This window comes from Heloderma suspectum, chromosome 10 (assembly GCF_057233095.1).
Source record: "Heloderma suspectum isolate Gila_16-S chromosome 10, 16-S_ref, whole genome shotgun sequence".
Classification (NCBI taxonomy): Eukaryota; Metazoa; Chordata; class Lepidosauria; order Squamata; family Helodermatidae; genus Heloderma; species Heloderma suspectum.
Window position 1 is genome coordinate 10289401 of NC_139467.1, and position 14632 is coordinate 10304032.

The 14632-nt window shown below is 48.5% G+C and overlaps 2 protein-coding genes across 4 annotated transcripts in view; both read left to right on the plus strand.

Moving 5' to 3' along the window:
• Positions 1-6548, plus strand: part of LOC146337656 (uncharacterized) — a 39274-nt gene extending 32726 nt beyond the window's left edge. Inside the window, exons 5-8 of the mRNA XM_084816296.1 lie at positions 33-407; positions 2697-2798; positions 5206-5247; positions 5746-6548. Of these exons, the coding sequence (XP_084672422.1) occupies positions 33-407; positions 2697-2798; positions 5206-5228 (500 nt within the window). The 3' untranslated portion in view covers positions 5229-5247; positions 5746-6548. The remainder of the gene's footprint in view (positions 1-32; positions 408-2696; positions 2799-5205; positions 5248-5745) is intronic.
• A 3178-nt stretch (positions 6549-9726) lies between these two features.
• The window catches only part of LOC146337657 (cell adhesion molecule CEACAM1-like), a 50150-nt gene continuing 45244 nt past the window's right edge, over positions 9727-14632 (plus strand). For all 3 annotated transcript variants that reach the window (XM_084815038.1, XM_084815040.1, XM_084815039.1), the window contains exons 1-2: positions 9727-9915; positions 13570-13944. In XM_084815038.1, the coding sequence (XP_084671164.1) occupies positions 9828-9915; positions 13570-13944 (463 nt within the window). In that variant the 5' untranslated portion in view covers positions 9727-9827. The remainder of the gene's footprint in view (positions 9916-13569; positions 13945-14632) is intronic.

Genomic DNA, 14632 nt, shown 5'->3' on the forward strand with positions numbered 1-14632 from the left:
TGAAGTGTACTCTCTTTTTCTCCACACTGCAGCCTCCATCCTCAGTTCTTGCTTTGTGCTGACTCAAGTCCAGGCTGTCGCAAAAGAAATCCCTGTCACATGGAATCCACAAAATCTGATAGAAGGACAGAATGTGACCCTAACGCCAGGAGAAACTCTGGAACACTTAGTTAGTTGCAACTGGTACCGAGGGAGGACAACTGATTTGGCAAAGCGCATCTTTGTCTATTACCCACCTCCGCATGTTCTAGGGCAGATTAATGGAGCTGCCTATACTGGGCGAGAGATAGCAGGTCCTGACTGCTCCCTTCACATCAGGAATTTAACAGCAGATGACTCTGGAAACTATACAGTGACACAAGAAGGACCTCTGACTACGGTGGGATATGCGAACATAGAGGTCTCAGGTATGATTCATTCATTCTTCAGCCATTCTGACCCCTGTATCTCACTTCTGTTGAGACTAGGGATGGTTGAACCTGCCAAGTTTGGTTTCACTCAGTTCCTCATTTTTCCATCCTTAATTTCCTATCATCCCGTTTCCACATCTGTTTTAGATTTTTTTAAAATGTCTGCATGAAAATCTGTACGTATTTTGACATGCTTTTCTCCTAATTGGCTAATAAAGTCTCATGAGAGCTGCTTGGCTGACAGGTCAGGGGACACAACGAACTACGTTATTGAGTGTTGTTAAAACTGTTGAATCCTTTTCAGTGTGCTTCTTCTTGCCAGCCTGTGCCGTGTGTTTTGTGGAGGAGGAGGGAATGAAGACCAAATGAGGAGGGGGAGCAGAAAACCTTTCATGGCTAAGCGCCCATGGAGCCTTGGCATCTGTCCAAATCTGCTTCCTCCTCTACCTGTTTTCCCACTTCCATGGGCGCAAAAAACTGCCGATCTGTTCCGTGCAACCCCCCACTCCCATTGCAATGCAAGGGGGAGCTGGCATGTGGAGGCCAACAGGATGATGTTCCAACAGCTTTGCTCAAAAGTGGCCCACTACTCAACACTAGGCACCTCCAGTCTCCTCCTTGGAGAGCTGGACAGGTTCCAGGGCTTTAAAAGCCACTTCAGCCCTTTCCCCCTTTTGTCAAGGATTGCTAAGCCTTGAACTGATTTTATTGACTCCACCATGCCAAAAGGAAGGGAGGATGCCAAGGGTTGCCAGAGCACCAGCAGAACACCACTAGTCACATTGAGAGGTGCTGCTGCACACTTTGCAAGATACTTTCTCTGATGTCTTAGATACAAAAGGCAAGGGTGTTCAACATATACCAGGCAGCTCCGTCAGTTTCAGTGTGTTTCTTGGGCTTGCTTTTCTCCCATTGGCTTCCATGTCATACTTTTCTCTTTATAAACTGCATGGTGGAAGGATCTGAAGGTCAAGTGAAGTAAGCTTCCCACCCTGCAACCCCTTTCGCTGGCTAACAGCCTTTCTGCACAAGGCATTTATTGTGTACTCATGATTCCTTACTCACAGTAGTTTGTGGATGCTTGACATGACATTCTCCTCCTCCAGGGCCTCTCCTGTTCTTTGGAACCATTTTAATGGGGGGGGGGGTTTCTAATGAGGAAAGTCTGGTATATCCATGAATGGTAGGATGAAACCCTAGTGTATTATGCAATTCCACTATATCACACTGCCACCTAGTGGTTGTGTAATGGAACATATAGAAAGGCAAAGAAAGAAAAACCCCAGGAAAAAAAACATGTGTAAAGCAGCCGATCTTAATCCCACAAAGAATTTGGACTCAGAAGCCTTGGTAAAGTGGTGGGTTGAAAGCCTCATGTAGAAAAGCCCTACACCATGCATGCAGTGGAACACCATAGCCGCCAGGAGCAGCAGAGAAACAGCAGTGATGATAGATGGCTTAGAGAGACAACTATGCCTGAACATGCTGCTTCTGCGACATTGTCAAAGGTGGATCATGTAAGGGAAGTGAAAATATAGGCAGGAGAAAAGAGTCACAATGCTTCCCCCAAAGAGTGTAGGAAGATTTCTCTCCTTTGACACTCCCCTGTGCTACCCGCTCACTTGCTTCCCTGGCCATAGTCTTACCTGGCAGCAGAAGCAGGGTCTGGGAAACTGAGAACCATCTCTGTTTCCCACAGTGCTGCAGGATAATGCTACATTGGCCACTCCAGGGCATTGTGACACTGTTTGCCATCGTTCTGGTCTCATACAGAAGGTGACGGGTGTGAGGTGGAGACCGTTCTTTCCCATTTCCAGTTTTCTCTTTTCTGACGCTGTGGGCTGTCTTGCCTTTTCACCCTGATGAAGCATGTCCAGTGGTGTCTTCATGGCAGGCTCGGCTTGCATAGAACACGAAGTAGCGTGTGAGCAGTGGTCCGGAGAGGGGGGTGGTTGCAAGATAAGCTCTCTTCAGCACTTGACAGACTCTGCATAGATCCTCCTTAAACCCTGTTATGCCTGTTATAAACACACTAGTTTAGTCCACATTTTCTCTTTTGCCTCTGGAGCAGGCTTGGTACATTCACACAGACCCCTGTGTGGCTTCATTGGAGATCAGCCGTTTGAGATTACTACCAGAGATGGCTCAGACCTTGTCCCTTTAAATCTGTGTTGTTTTTTTTTAAAAAATGCTTTCTTCCCTTCATCCAGAAGTATGACAAGCTATTTTAGTGGTGGTCTTTATTGGCAGCACCATGAAGTTCCTAAAAATGTTTTCCTGTTGTAGCTGCTGCTCAGGAGGGAACAGGCACCACCACTATTTGGATTATTATTGGATCCATTGCTGTGACACTGGCATTGATGGGAACCCTGCTTTACTTCTTTCTCCGTGAGTAAGACACTGAAAGCTAGCAGTACTGGATTCTTGGGTTCTGCTACCAGCTATAGGGCAGAAATGGCACCTAATACTTTGAACACAGGGCTGCCGTCAAGGGTAGGCATGGTCACGCACCTCCCAAGGCCCCGCACTCAAGTTGGGGCCCACAGAGAAGAGCCCCCTGGCGTTGCTGCTCCTCTTTACCATTGCAAATTGCTTGCTCACCTGCCTCTTGCTCTGGCCCGGATGACGGTGGTGGTAAGCAGTAGATGCCACCGCCAACTTGCTCACTGGCTCTCTGCCTATCAAGCAACCAAGTGGTAGCAATGATGTGGAATTAGTAATAGCAGCTGATGAGCATGGTGATGAGAAGTTAGACTCACTGAGGGAGTGGGCTCATGGAGGGCGTCTCACACAATGACTATCAAAAACTTGGAACAAGTGCTGCTAGAGCAGGATGAGCAACCAGGACTCCTGGGTTCTCTTCCCAGTTGAGAAAGGGGATGTGTCTGGAGGCTTTCAGTTAGCTGTTTCAAACTGTAAAGCTGATGTTGCTTGCCTTGTTCTATAAAGATAAAATAAATACACATTTAAAAATGAAGTATGTTATGCATTGAATGTTAAGATTTAACTCCCTCTCATCTTGCTTGCTCAGGTTCCCATTGTTGAAGGATTAAGACTTCGATGCAGACGGTTATGCTGGCCTGGTAAAGGTTTTGCCCTAATATAGATTTTGGAATTCTTCTCACTGGGGATGCCCAATAAGATTTTGAGGAATCCCAGTATGCCCTGGAGCATGATTGAACATGACTAGGATAGGAGAAAGCCTGGGGGGTCGGGTTGCTCAGGACAAGGGGCTACTCCACATGGAGCTTTTATCCTGCTATTGAGATTGGTTACTCATGGAAGTTTGCGGGTCTTTTAGATGACGTCAACAACCTCCAGGGTGTCTCCTGCACTAAATTACCTTTATTCCATTTTTTTAAAGATTGGAGATAACAAGCAATCAAATTATAGCACTTGAATTAATTGGTGGCCCCCCAATTATGGAATGATCTCTGCAACAAGGCCCACCTAGCACCAACATTGTTATCTTTTCAGCACCAGGTTAAGACCTTTCTCTTCTCCCGGGCATTTGGCAGCATATGATAGGTTTTAATCAATCCTGGATTGCCTTATGGTTATAGTCGTTTGCTTTGAGATTGCTTGTTTGAAGTTGTTTTAGATACATGTTCTCTTGTGTACATTGTCTGTTCATGTGTTTTTATGTAAATGGCTTTTAATCCCTTTATGGCTTTGGGGGTTGGACTTGATGGTCTTATAGGCCCCTTCCAACCCTACTTTTCTATGATTCCATGATTCTAATCTCTGTATACTGTATTTTTAATGTTTTTAATCTTTGTAAACTGCCCAGTTAGCATTGGCTATTGGGCAGTATAGAAATAATAATAATAATAATAATAATAATAATAATCCTCTTGAGTTCCCTTTTGAAAAGAGGAAAACTTGCAATAAGAGGAGCTAAACCACAGCTCCATCTAGCAGCTGTACGATGAAACATATCGAAGACCTGGATAAGGCGGGGGAAGAGTGGGGAAGTGAGGGGAGGAAACACGTGTAAAAGGAATCCAATGTGATCCTGCATTTAAAATGGAAGCAGAAAGCCCTGTTTTAAATGAGGGATTTTAGACTGGTGTAGAGATGCTCAAGGTTAGGGTGGTTCATCTTAGCTACCTTCCCCACTGTTCCAGATCTGTCCAGATTCCCCACTCAGTTTGCATCTCAAACTTCTCTTCAACACACGCATTCACTTGACTCAATAAGTACAGGATTCTCATTAGCTTAAGATGTAGCTGTAAGCAAGAGCCGGTATGCAAGTTTAAGTAAGATTCCTTTGCACAAAACTGTATGTACGCCGTGCCTTTGCTCCTGGAAAACTGGAGCTCTTTTCTGTATCACGACAAGGGCTGGACTTTGTCCTACTCACCTGGCCTGAGCACCCCTCTTGCCTAGACTGCAGACAATAAACTGATCCTGAGCTGAAACTACTACATAGCTTCCTGCTTCATGTATCGAGGATCCTATTTCCCATTCAGCCCTTTCCTTGTTTGCGGGGTGGAGGATATATTGCATACAAGCAATGTGCAGTGGTGGCATCTGAAGCTCTGTATCAGGGGGTGGGCACCTCGTGGCCCTCCAGATGTTGTTAGATTTCAATTCCCATCATCCAATGCAATCCAACAACATCTAGAGGGAGACATGTTGCTCACTCCTCCTCTACATATATAATATAAAGCACAGTGTTCGGGATGGAGCCCTAATACGCTGCCTGACGTCAACAACTCAGCCACTATTGCGGCTGGTTAATAGCCAGCAGGTGACTTTCAGCATCTTCCTTTCTTTTTTAAATCTCATCCAGGTCAAACCTGGGAATTCCTCTGATGCCAACCTTATATACCAGGTAAGTGGGGGCCTTCATGCTTCTCTCAGAAAGGGTATCTGGTATGACCCAGAGAAAGCCAGGAGTGGGATAACAGTTGAAAATAAGGTCTGAGTGTTCTCTGTAGTGACCAGATACAAAGGATAGATATGGCCTTTGTGACTTTGAGAGGTGAGTGGTGAGGAAGGGGGGGGGGTGGAAATTTCAGCAGGTGCAGATTTTCTCATTTCTGCAGGACAAGCTGAACTTGCTGGAATTCCCTCTTCTACAAAGGCACAGGAGTTGAGTCATCTTTTATATATTTGACGCTTCCAAAAAGAGGGCTCTTATTGTTACCAATCAAAAGGCACTGCAGGGCTATTCCAGTAATTTGCTTCTCTTCTAAATGTATCCTGCTGCCACGAGTAAGAAATATAGCATTATCAGCCCTATTTGCATGGTGAACAGGAAAACAAACAAAAACCAGAAAGGCTTTGCTTTTGGAGTTTCCACCTGACGTGTCTTCATTTTTCTCTTCAGACTCTGCAACCTGGAAGCCAAACTGTGTAAGATTTGCTGAAGAGGTAACAGGCGAACCCACCCAGCTACTGACTCTTCTGCTTACTTCAGGCCTTGAATAGCTTGAACCAAATTAACAGTAGAACAGATGATTCTTTGCTAAAGGACCCACTGCCAATTCTGAATCAGTTCCTAATTTTTTTCTCAGACATATTGGGAAGTATATTAATTTCCTGTTGCTGAAAAAATATGTGCCAAAGAGGCATTTCTTTTAAGTTTGCAATGTTTTTCAGCAACCAGTTGATGCAATTAAAAAGACATGAAGAATTTCAGTGATTCAGCAAATAGTCTTACTGGATCTCTAAAGACTAACCGATTTGCTGCAGCTGGCTAACACAGCTACCCCTCTGGAAATTGCTTCACTCTCATTCTGTGTGGGAGCCCAGTAAATGCTGCACTGATCTTGTCAAAAGAACTATTGGGGCATAGAGCATCTTTTTGCAAAAGTTGGAGACCTGCAATCTTGGCAAAAGGGCAACAAGCATCCCTTCTGTTCAGATGCAAACAGCCCACAAAAATTACAGTTCCCTATTAGAAATGAGGCCAAACCACCAGCAGAGGGCCCTATAATCCTATATATATTATATATAGTAGTGACAAGCTTGTTCTTAAAAGCAACACCTGTCGCACCTTAAAACACATACACACTCTTTGGGTTACTCATTCTAGGACATGTTTTTATGGTGTTTTGTTATGTGTACAATACAAAACTGCTACTAGTCATTTTGACTCCACAGATGTAAATAAATCTTAAAGATAATGCTGCCAAGTCTGTTGTTGTTTATTATCATAAATCATGTAAAACCACGAGAGTTTGTGAAGATATCAAAAAGAGAAGGGCTATGGCTGCAGGCTTCCATTTTCTCTACATCCATTAGTTTCAGCCAGGGCATTGACCTCCATTTTATTGCTGTACGCCAAGAAATATTTTTTCATAATAGTAATAATGATCATAATAGCAACAGCCAGGATGCACCCCTGGAGCATGTGAAGAAGAAAAAGAAGAGTGGCTCTGGGCATATGCAGAGTGAATTTCCTGAACTGCTGAGTTATGTGAACCAGTCCATGGCACAACAGGAATGATGGGAACCCCAGACAGCCTGACCAATCGTGAGGGAAGATGGGAGATATAGCTCAACCCCATCTGGAGAGCCATGCACTCCCCACCCCTGCCCTAGGAAAACTGAGATGGAGGGAGGGGTAGGGATTGCAGGGTCTTGGCTGCCAAGTTTTCACTCCATAGGTTCCCAGATCCCATAAAAGCAGACAATCACAGGGTCGCTGGTGGGAGGTAGGAAGTAGGACGACAGGAATTCAGAGTGAAGGAACCCAGTCATCTAGCTGATGGAACTGTGCAGTGTAGGGAAACACTGTGACGGGAAAGCAGGAGGGACATATCTGAGCTGCATTTAGGGAGGAGAGCCTAGGTGGAAGACTTCCTGGCAGGCAGTGGTGGTACCAGGTGAGAGGGATCGGGGCCTTGGAAGGGGGCTGCCCCAAGGGGAGTAGAAGATGGGTAACTAGGGAGTCACCCCATGCCAGGCACTGGATAGGGTTAGTTGAGGGATTGGATCTCTAGCCCTACCCATCTATTTTGGAGTTAATCCCCACACACAGACATAGACTGCTATGCAGTCACATAGCAGTTTGACCCTGAGTCAGACACGTCTGAACAGATATGATGGTATTGTAGAACATGGCTGTAGACCAGTCTTCCCCAACCTGGCACCCTCCAGATGTGTTGGACTGCAATGCCCAGCATCCCCCAGACAGCACAGCTAACACATCTGGAGGGCACCAGTTCGGGGAAGGCTGGAACATTTAACCTTCCTCTTGTCCGTGTGTTCTTATCTCTTATTAAATGCTCTTATCTCATGTCGAGGATAGCCTTTGGGGGGCAGGAGCTGAGAAAGTGTTGTCCTACGTCAGCAGTGCAACCATGAAAGTACCCATGACAAGGCCGTTGATCTGGAGATACGTGTTCTCCCCAAAACGGAAGTAATTGTGGTTAACTACAACAATTAGGGCACAGTCCTATGTGTGTTTAGGCAGGGAAAAGGCCCACAACTCCCAGCATTCCCCAGCCAGCCATGCTGGCTGGGGAATGCTGGGAGTTGTGGGCCTTTTCTTTGTCTAAACATGCATAGGATTGCGCCCTTAATTCGATGAGCACATGCACCATCAGCGATATTCACGGCCAGCCCTACGATGCAGAGTGAGGCGGTTGTCTCAGGCAGCAGATGGTGGAAGATGGCAGCAAGGTGCTGGAGGAGTCAGTTGTGTGTCACGCTGCCTTGTGCCCCCTCGACATGCCCGATGCCTCCAGGTTCAGTGGAGGACGCGGTCCCATCACCAGTGTTGAAGTAAGATGCAACTGCCAGTCCTGTTGACTTCTGTACCTAGAATGGGAGGAGTACCGTCTTGCTTTTTGCCTTGAGCAGCAAAATATCTTGGGCCAACCCTGACAATATTGTTCCTGCTGGTTGTAGTCCATCTTTGTGAGGGTGTAGAGGGCTTCATGCATCCACAGTAGTTACGACGGTTTCTTTGAGGGGTTTGGGGTTGTCAGTAGATTCCTGTGTTTCCTCAGAAAGTCAGCAGTGTGTCCCGCGACTAACTCTGAGTATTGGTGGCAGATGATCTCAGAATGAAGTCCACCAGGTGGCCACATTACCCTCGGCCTATATGGCTATGTCTGTCAGACACACAGGGCACAATCCACTAGGAAGTTCTTCTGTCTGCCCCATGGAAGCGAGTTGTCCGAGAATTAACAAGAGCCCCAATAATTGTGCAAGAGCTTCAACGGCCACAAAAACTTCCTCGTGGGTTTTGTTTTGTGTTGACTAGTGCAGGGGCAGGGGGAGGATGTCTTCGGGATGGCGTGTCTCTGGTTCTAAAACGCTTCGTGTCATCTCTCCGTCACCACCCTTCCTTCCTCCCTTCCATCCACGAAGCGCCCTTACTGGTCCTTCTAGCTCAGCCTTTCCCAACCTGGGACCTTCCAGATGTCTTGTACTACGACTCCCGTGGCTGGCTGGGGACAGTGGGAATTGTAGTACAATACATCTGGAGGGCCCGGGGTCGGGAAGGCTGTTCTAGTGGGTGTTAATTGGGGCGGGGAGGGGGATGTCTTTGGGACTGTCCGTTTCTGGTACTGCATGTGTGTGATTAATTTCTCATTTATTGTTTATTAGTAACGCTTGTACACCACGGAACGTAGGAAAACCTCCGAGTGCTGGTGTTACCTCTCTGCCACGACTTCTCCCTCCCTCCCATCCATCCGCCCGCCCGTGAGGCTTCTTCGCCGGCCCTCCGAGCCTAGCCCAGGGCTCTCTCCGCTGCCGGCAGAGCCTCCCCGGGGCCTCGGGCAGGGGGCTTTGCAGCGGGCCGCGCCGCCGGCTTGGCGTCAGCCGACCGGGCGGTCCCACGTAAGCCCCGTCGGCGTCAGGGGCGCGCGGGCCCAGCGCCGGGCGGAGGCGCGGCTCGGGCTGCGCCACGCGGCTTCGCCCCTCGCTGGCCCGCGCCACGTCCCCGTCTCCCGCCACTGCTCTGCCGCCTTCCTCAGCCCCACGCCGCCCGGAGGTTCGGGGCCCCGACCCCCCTCCGCGCCCGCCAGCACGTGCAGGGCCAGGAAGGCCGGGCGCGGCGCGCTCCAAGGCGCCTGGAGGGCCGCACACCGCCCGCTCCAGGGCCCTCCGCCCGCCCGGCTCTATCGCAGCCGCCCTTCCGCTGGCCCCGCGGCGGCAGGGCTCGGCGTCCTCGGGCGGCGAGCGGGCCGGGCCGCCCCTCTCCCCAGCCAGCCTTCGGGCTCCGTCGCCGCCGCAGTCCCGTTAGCCGGCGCAGGAGCGGCGGGCCGCCGGCCGGCCCCGCGCAGCCCGGCCCGCCCAGGAGGGCGGCGCGGCGCGGGGAGGGTCTCGCCCAGCCCGGCCAGCAGAGGCTCCTGCAGGCGCGGGAGGCGGGCGCGGCAGACCGTCGGGCCCAGGCGTCCGGCGGAGGCGAGCGAGCGAGCGAGCGCCCGTCGCGCGAAGCCCGGCTGCGGCGCGATGGGGACGAGGCGGGCGGAGCCGCGGCGGTGTCCCGCTTGCGGGGTGCCGGCATGGAGGGGCTCCTGGCGGGCAGCGCTCCTCGCAGGTGAGCGGGATCGGGGCCGCGCCGAGGGCGGGGGTCGACATCTCATTTTTTTTGGCGGGGGGGCACTGCGCTAGTCGCCCCGAAAACATTGGCGGTCACGGTATAAGCAAGCACACAAATCAAGACCCAAGAGGCCAGCTTGGGAAAACTTTGGCGAGAGTGACCGTCGGCCTTTGAGTGGCCGTCGGGGGGCGGGGTGGTCCTCCCCCGGCCTCCCTCTGGCCTCCGCAGTGGAGTTTATTTCTCCCATTAGTGAGCGATGGTAGAGAAAGAGGCGCTGATCGCAAGGGGGACCGAACGGGCTGGAAGCATCACCCTTTCCACACTTATTACAAAATGGATCATTCCGTTCAGCTGTCCTCCAGTGATTTTGAGGCCGGTCCTACCATTAGGCAGAGAAAGGAGGCGGACTCGGGCAGCTCGGGCTCATGAAAGGGCTGCAGATTGCTGGGTGGTGGTTTTTTTGTATTTAAAAAGTTACTATATTTTCATTGCCTGGGAGCGGAATAGTCACTTGTGGGATCTTCTGCCTCAGATGGCAAAATAACTTGGCTGGGACTGGGTATTTTGCACCTTGATTTGTGGGTGGTGGGTACCATTTGTTGCTCTGCCTGGCAGCGAAATATTTTGGGCCGTGCCAGTGCCTGTGTGTCTCTTTTTGGGCTGTAAATATTCTAGCATTGGGAGCACTCCTGCTCCCAAGGAGTCCCTTTTCTTGCAGCCTGTAGCTCTGGGACAATCCCCGTTGCAAAGCCGGGATTGGGGCAAAACTAGAAAGTGTGGAGGACTAGATTAAAAGGGGGGAAAGACAGCAGCAATATGTACAGGAGACAGAACAGGCTAGAGGTTTATAGATCAATCTCCTATGGGATGGGAAAAGGAGGTGGGTAGTAGAATGTGACAGTATCGGATGGAATTAATTCAGAGGTTTTGTGTGCGTACCTAGCCTATGTGATTCCCTGCCTAACTTCATTTATTTATTTATTTATTTCTATACCGCCCAATAGCCGAAGCTCTCTGGGCGGTTCACAAAAATTAATCACTTCATCTAAGTCCAGGGGCACAACCAGCAGCCTGACATGAGTTGCCCCCCCCTCCATGGGTGCCCCAGCCTCCTGCCACCAAATTCTGTCTCCCAGTGATCCCGATACAGATTGCCCTTTCCTTGCTGGAAAGAGTGATCAGGATCACTGGGGGAGGGTGTAGAGAGAAAGTCATCATCTATTTCCTACCCCACTGACCGTGATACAGATTGTGATTTCCCTAGTGATACAGATTGTGATTTCCCTAGTGATACAGATTGTGATTTCCCTACTGCTACTAGCAGCAAGAAAAGAGCAATCAGAGTGTGTCTTCCATGCGGCCGGCCAGGGTCGTAGCAGTGCATGCAGCCCCCAGGGCTGAAACAGGCTGTGCACACTTAAAGGGATCTTCAGTTGTTTCTCTGGGAACCCCAAGCACATAGAGACACCTAGCAGATGCCCTGTAGAACAGAGCCTAGTTCCAGAGAAACAGGTGGGAGCAGCTCACTCAGGCAAGACTCTTGAGAGCCAAAGCAGATGTGCTGTGGAAGATCTGTGATTGAATCTTAGTCACGCCCTTTTTCAGAACTTTTTCTTTACTTCATATTAGCAGCCTCTCACTGTTACTTTGATCAGGGTAGTGGTGCTGGGGGAAGGAGTGCTTTTAATTTCACCCACACACACACGCACACAGTACTCCTGTTAGTCCCACTTGGAAAACCCCCAGATCTCCCATGTCGTATCTTGTTTGGACCGTCACAATACAGTTTACCGTCTTTGTTTTTGACATTTTCATCTAGTGACCTTGGACGGCAGGCAAAGAATATTTACAGGGTGATAATCAGCAGAGCTGTGTGTACTCTTTCACTAAAACAATTAAAATGGTGCGTCAAATCAACCCAAGTTCTGTGCTGATGAAAGCCGGATGCTGTGACTTGTATCAATAGTGCAAATTAAGTATATTTTAATTCGCCCCTTTACTTTGCGTAATCTGTTCTGTTCCTGCTAGTCATGGGGAAGACTAATGAATTATGCAGCTTCTTTTTTTTTCCTGCACTTCCATCTTAATGCTAAAGCATTGAAAAAATGGAGTACAAAGCTTTAGGAGCCCATTCTACCAGGCAGCTGTGGTTTTGCATGGACTTCCAGCCTCACTGCCATGCACTGAGAACCAGATACATGCTCAGTCTGATACAATGACTGACAACCTGGCGTTTTGGGGGCTACAGTAAGGGTGGCATCTGGAGTGCTTGTGGCACCACCACAAGCTAAAAGCTGTTATGCACTACACTGCACATATGGCATTAGCACACATACGACCCTCTTGGTTTGTGGAAGGGCGTGCTCGGAAATCGAGATAGACTGAATCAGAATTGCTGCTACGTGCTGAAAGGATCTTGAGACTGGACCCTATGTAGCAAACTAGAGCAGCCTTCCCCAACTCAACGCCTTCCAAGTGTGCTGGACTACACACTCCCATCACCCACAGCCCACATGATTGTCAGCCGTGGTAGCTGGGCATGATGGGAGTTGTGGTCTGACACATCTGGAAGGCTCCGGGTTGGCAAAGGCTGCACTAAGTGGTTCCTTTTCTGAGCGGGGCTTTCCTGCTTCTGTTCCTTCCACCCACTTCAGCGGTAAAGGCAAGAACTAATTATCTGGAGATATAGAAAACCCCTTGACAGTGGCTGCACTCTTTTGTCTTAGTTTTTGCAAACAGGAGATGAGGTGGGACATGGTACCACTTCAGACTGTATGTAGAGAAACACATAAGAACATGAGAAGAGCCAAGCTGGATCAGACCAAGAGTCCATCTAGTCCGGCATTCTGTTCACACAGTGGCCAACCAGCTGCCCACGGGAAACCCACTAGCAGGACATGAGTGCAACAGCACCCTCCTGCCCATGTTCCCCAGCAGCTGGTGCACATAGGCTCACTGCCTCTGATACTGGAGGTAGCAAGGAGGCATCAGGACTAGTAGCCACTGATAGCCTTCTCCTCCAGGAATTGAATGATGGTCGTTGTATCATAAGATCTCTGCACATAGAAAATTAGACATCAAGGGGAAGCGTTCTGGTCTTGTCTTCTCCCCAGCTTGCCTCTTCTCTCTGTGTGTGTGGATTTAAAAAAATACGTTCTTTTATATATGAAGGAGCACTTCACCATGTGAGTTCATATTACCTCGGTGCTTATTTGAATCTACATTTGACTGGAGGCCGTGTTTAGCTGTGTTTGTCAAGATGTTGGGTTGATTTCATTTTCTGTAATGGAATGTATTTATTTACATTCCATTTTATGTATGTTTTTATTTAGGGCTCCATGTGAGGAAGGGCAGGGTATGTATAAATACATGTATTTATCAACTCTGTATTATCATTATTGATTATCTTGACTGATGTTATCATGATCAATAATCTTGGTGATCAATAATCTTGGCATTGCCTTTATATCCTCACTCTGATGCTTACATTCTTTTTGGAAGAGTGAGACAACTGTAGAAATGAGGTATTTTGAACTGATGCAGCACCTGACAGCCCTATTACGAGATTAACCATGAGTTCTGATAATCTAATTGTTCTTGCCTAGATGGGCATTTTGCTTGAAGTGTACTCTCTTTTTCTCCACACTGCAGCCTCCATCCTCAGTTCTTGTTTTGTGCTGACTCGAGCCCAGGCTGTCGCAAAAGAAATCCCTGTCACATGGAATCCACAAAATCCGATAGAAGGACAGAATGTGACCCTAACGCCAGGAGAAACTCTGGAACACTTAGTTAGTTGCAGCTGGTACCGAGGGAGGACAACTGATTTGGCAAAGCGCATCTTTGTCTATTACCCACCACCAAGTCTTCTAGGGCAGCGTAATGGAGCTGCCCACACCGGGCGGGAGACAGTGGGCCTGAACTGCTCTCTTCACATCAGGAATTTAACAACAGATGACTCTGGAAACTATACAGTGACACAAGAAGGACCTCTGACTACGGTGGGATATGCGAACATAGAGGTCTCAGGTATGATTCATTCATTCTTCAGCCATTCTGTCCCCTGTATCCCACCTAGAGTTCAACCTAGACTCACCTCTGTTCAGTCTAGGGATGCAGGAATCTGTCAAGTTTGGCTTCACTCAGTTTCCCATTTTTCCAACCTTAAGCGTGTTTCATCCCGTTTCCACATGATTTTGCAATTTTTATAAAAAAATGTCTGCATGAAAATGTTTACAAAGTCTTGTGTGCATTTCTCCCAATCTGTAGATTTTTGCACACAGATTTTTGTTTCCTAATATACACATTTTTACATGCAATTTTCCCTAGCAGAATGTGTTTTTGTAAGTTAGTTTGTACAAAATACGCATTTCTGTACAGATTTTTGTTTAAAAAAAAAACTATTGAAAATTAGGAAGAGTGTGTTTTGTATTGGTTCAGGAAGTACAAATTAATGCAAGGAAAGGAAACGTTCCTCCTGTGCAAGCACCGGGTCATTACTAACCCCTAGAGGGACGCCGCTTGCGCTGGCATTTTCGCCATTGCCTTTCCCAGTCGTGACTACCTTTCCCCCAGCAAGCTGGGTACTCATTTTACTGACTTTGGAAGGATGGAAGGCTGAGTCGACCTGAGCCTGCTACCCGACACCCAGCTTCCACTGGGATCGAACTCAGGTCGTGGGGAGAGTTTTGGTTGCAATACTGCTGCCTACCACTCT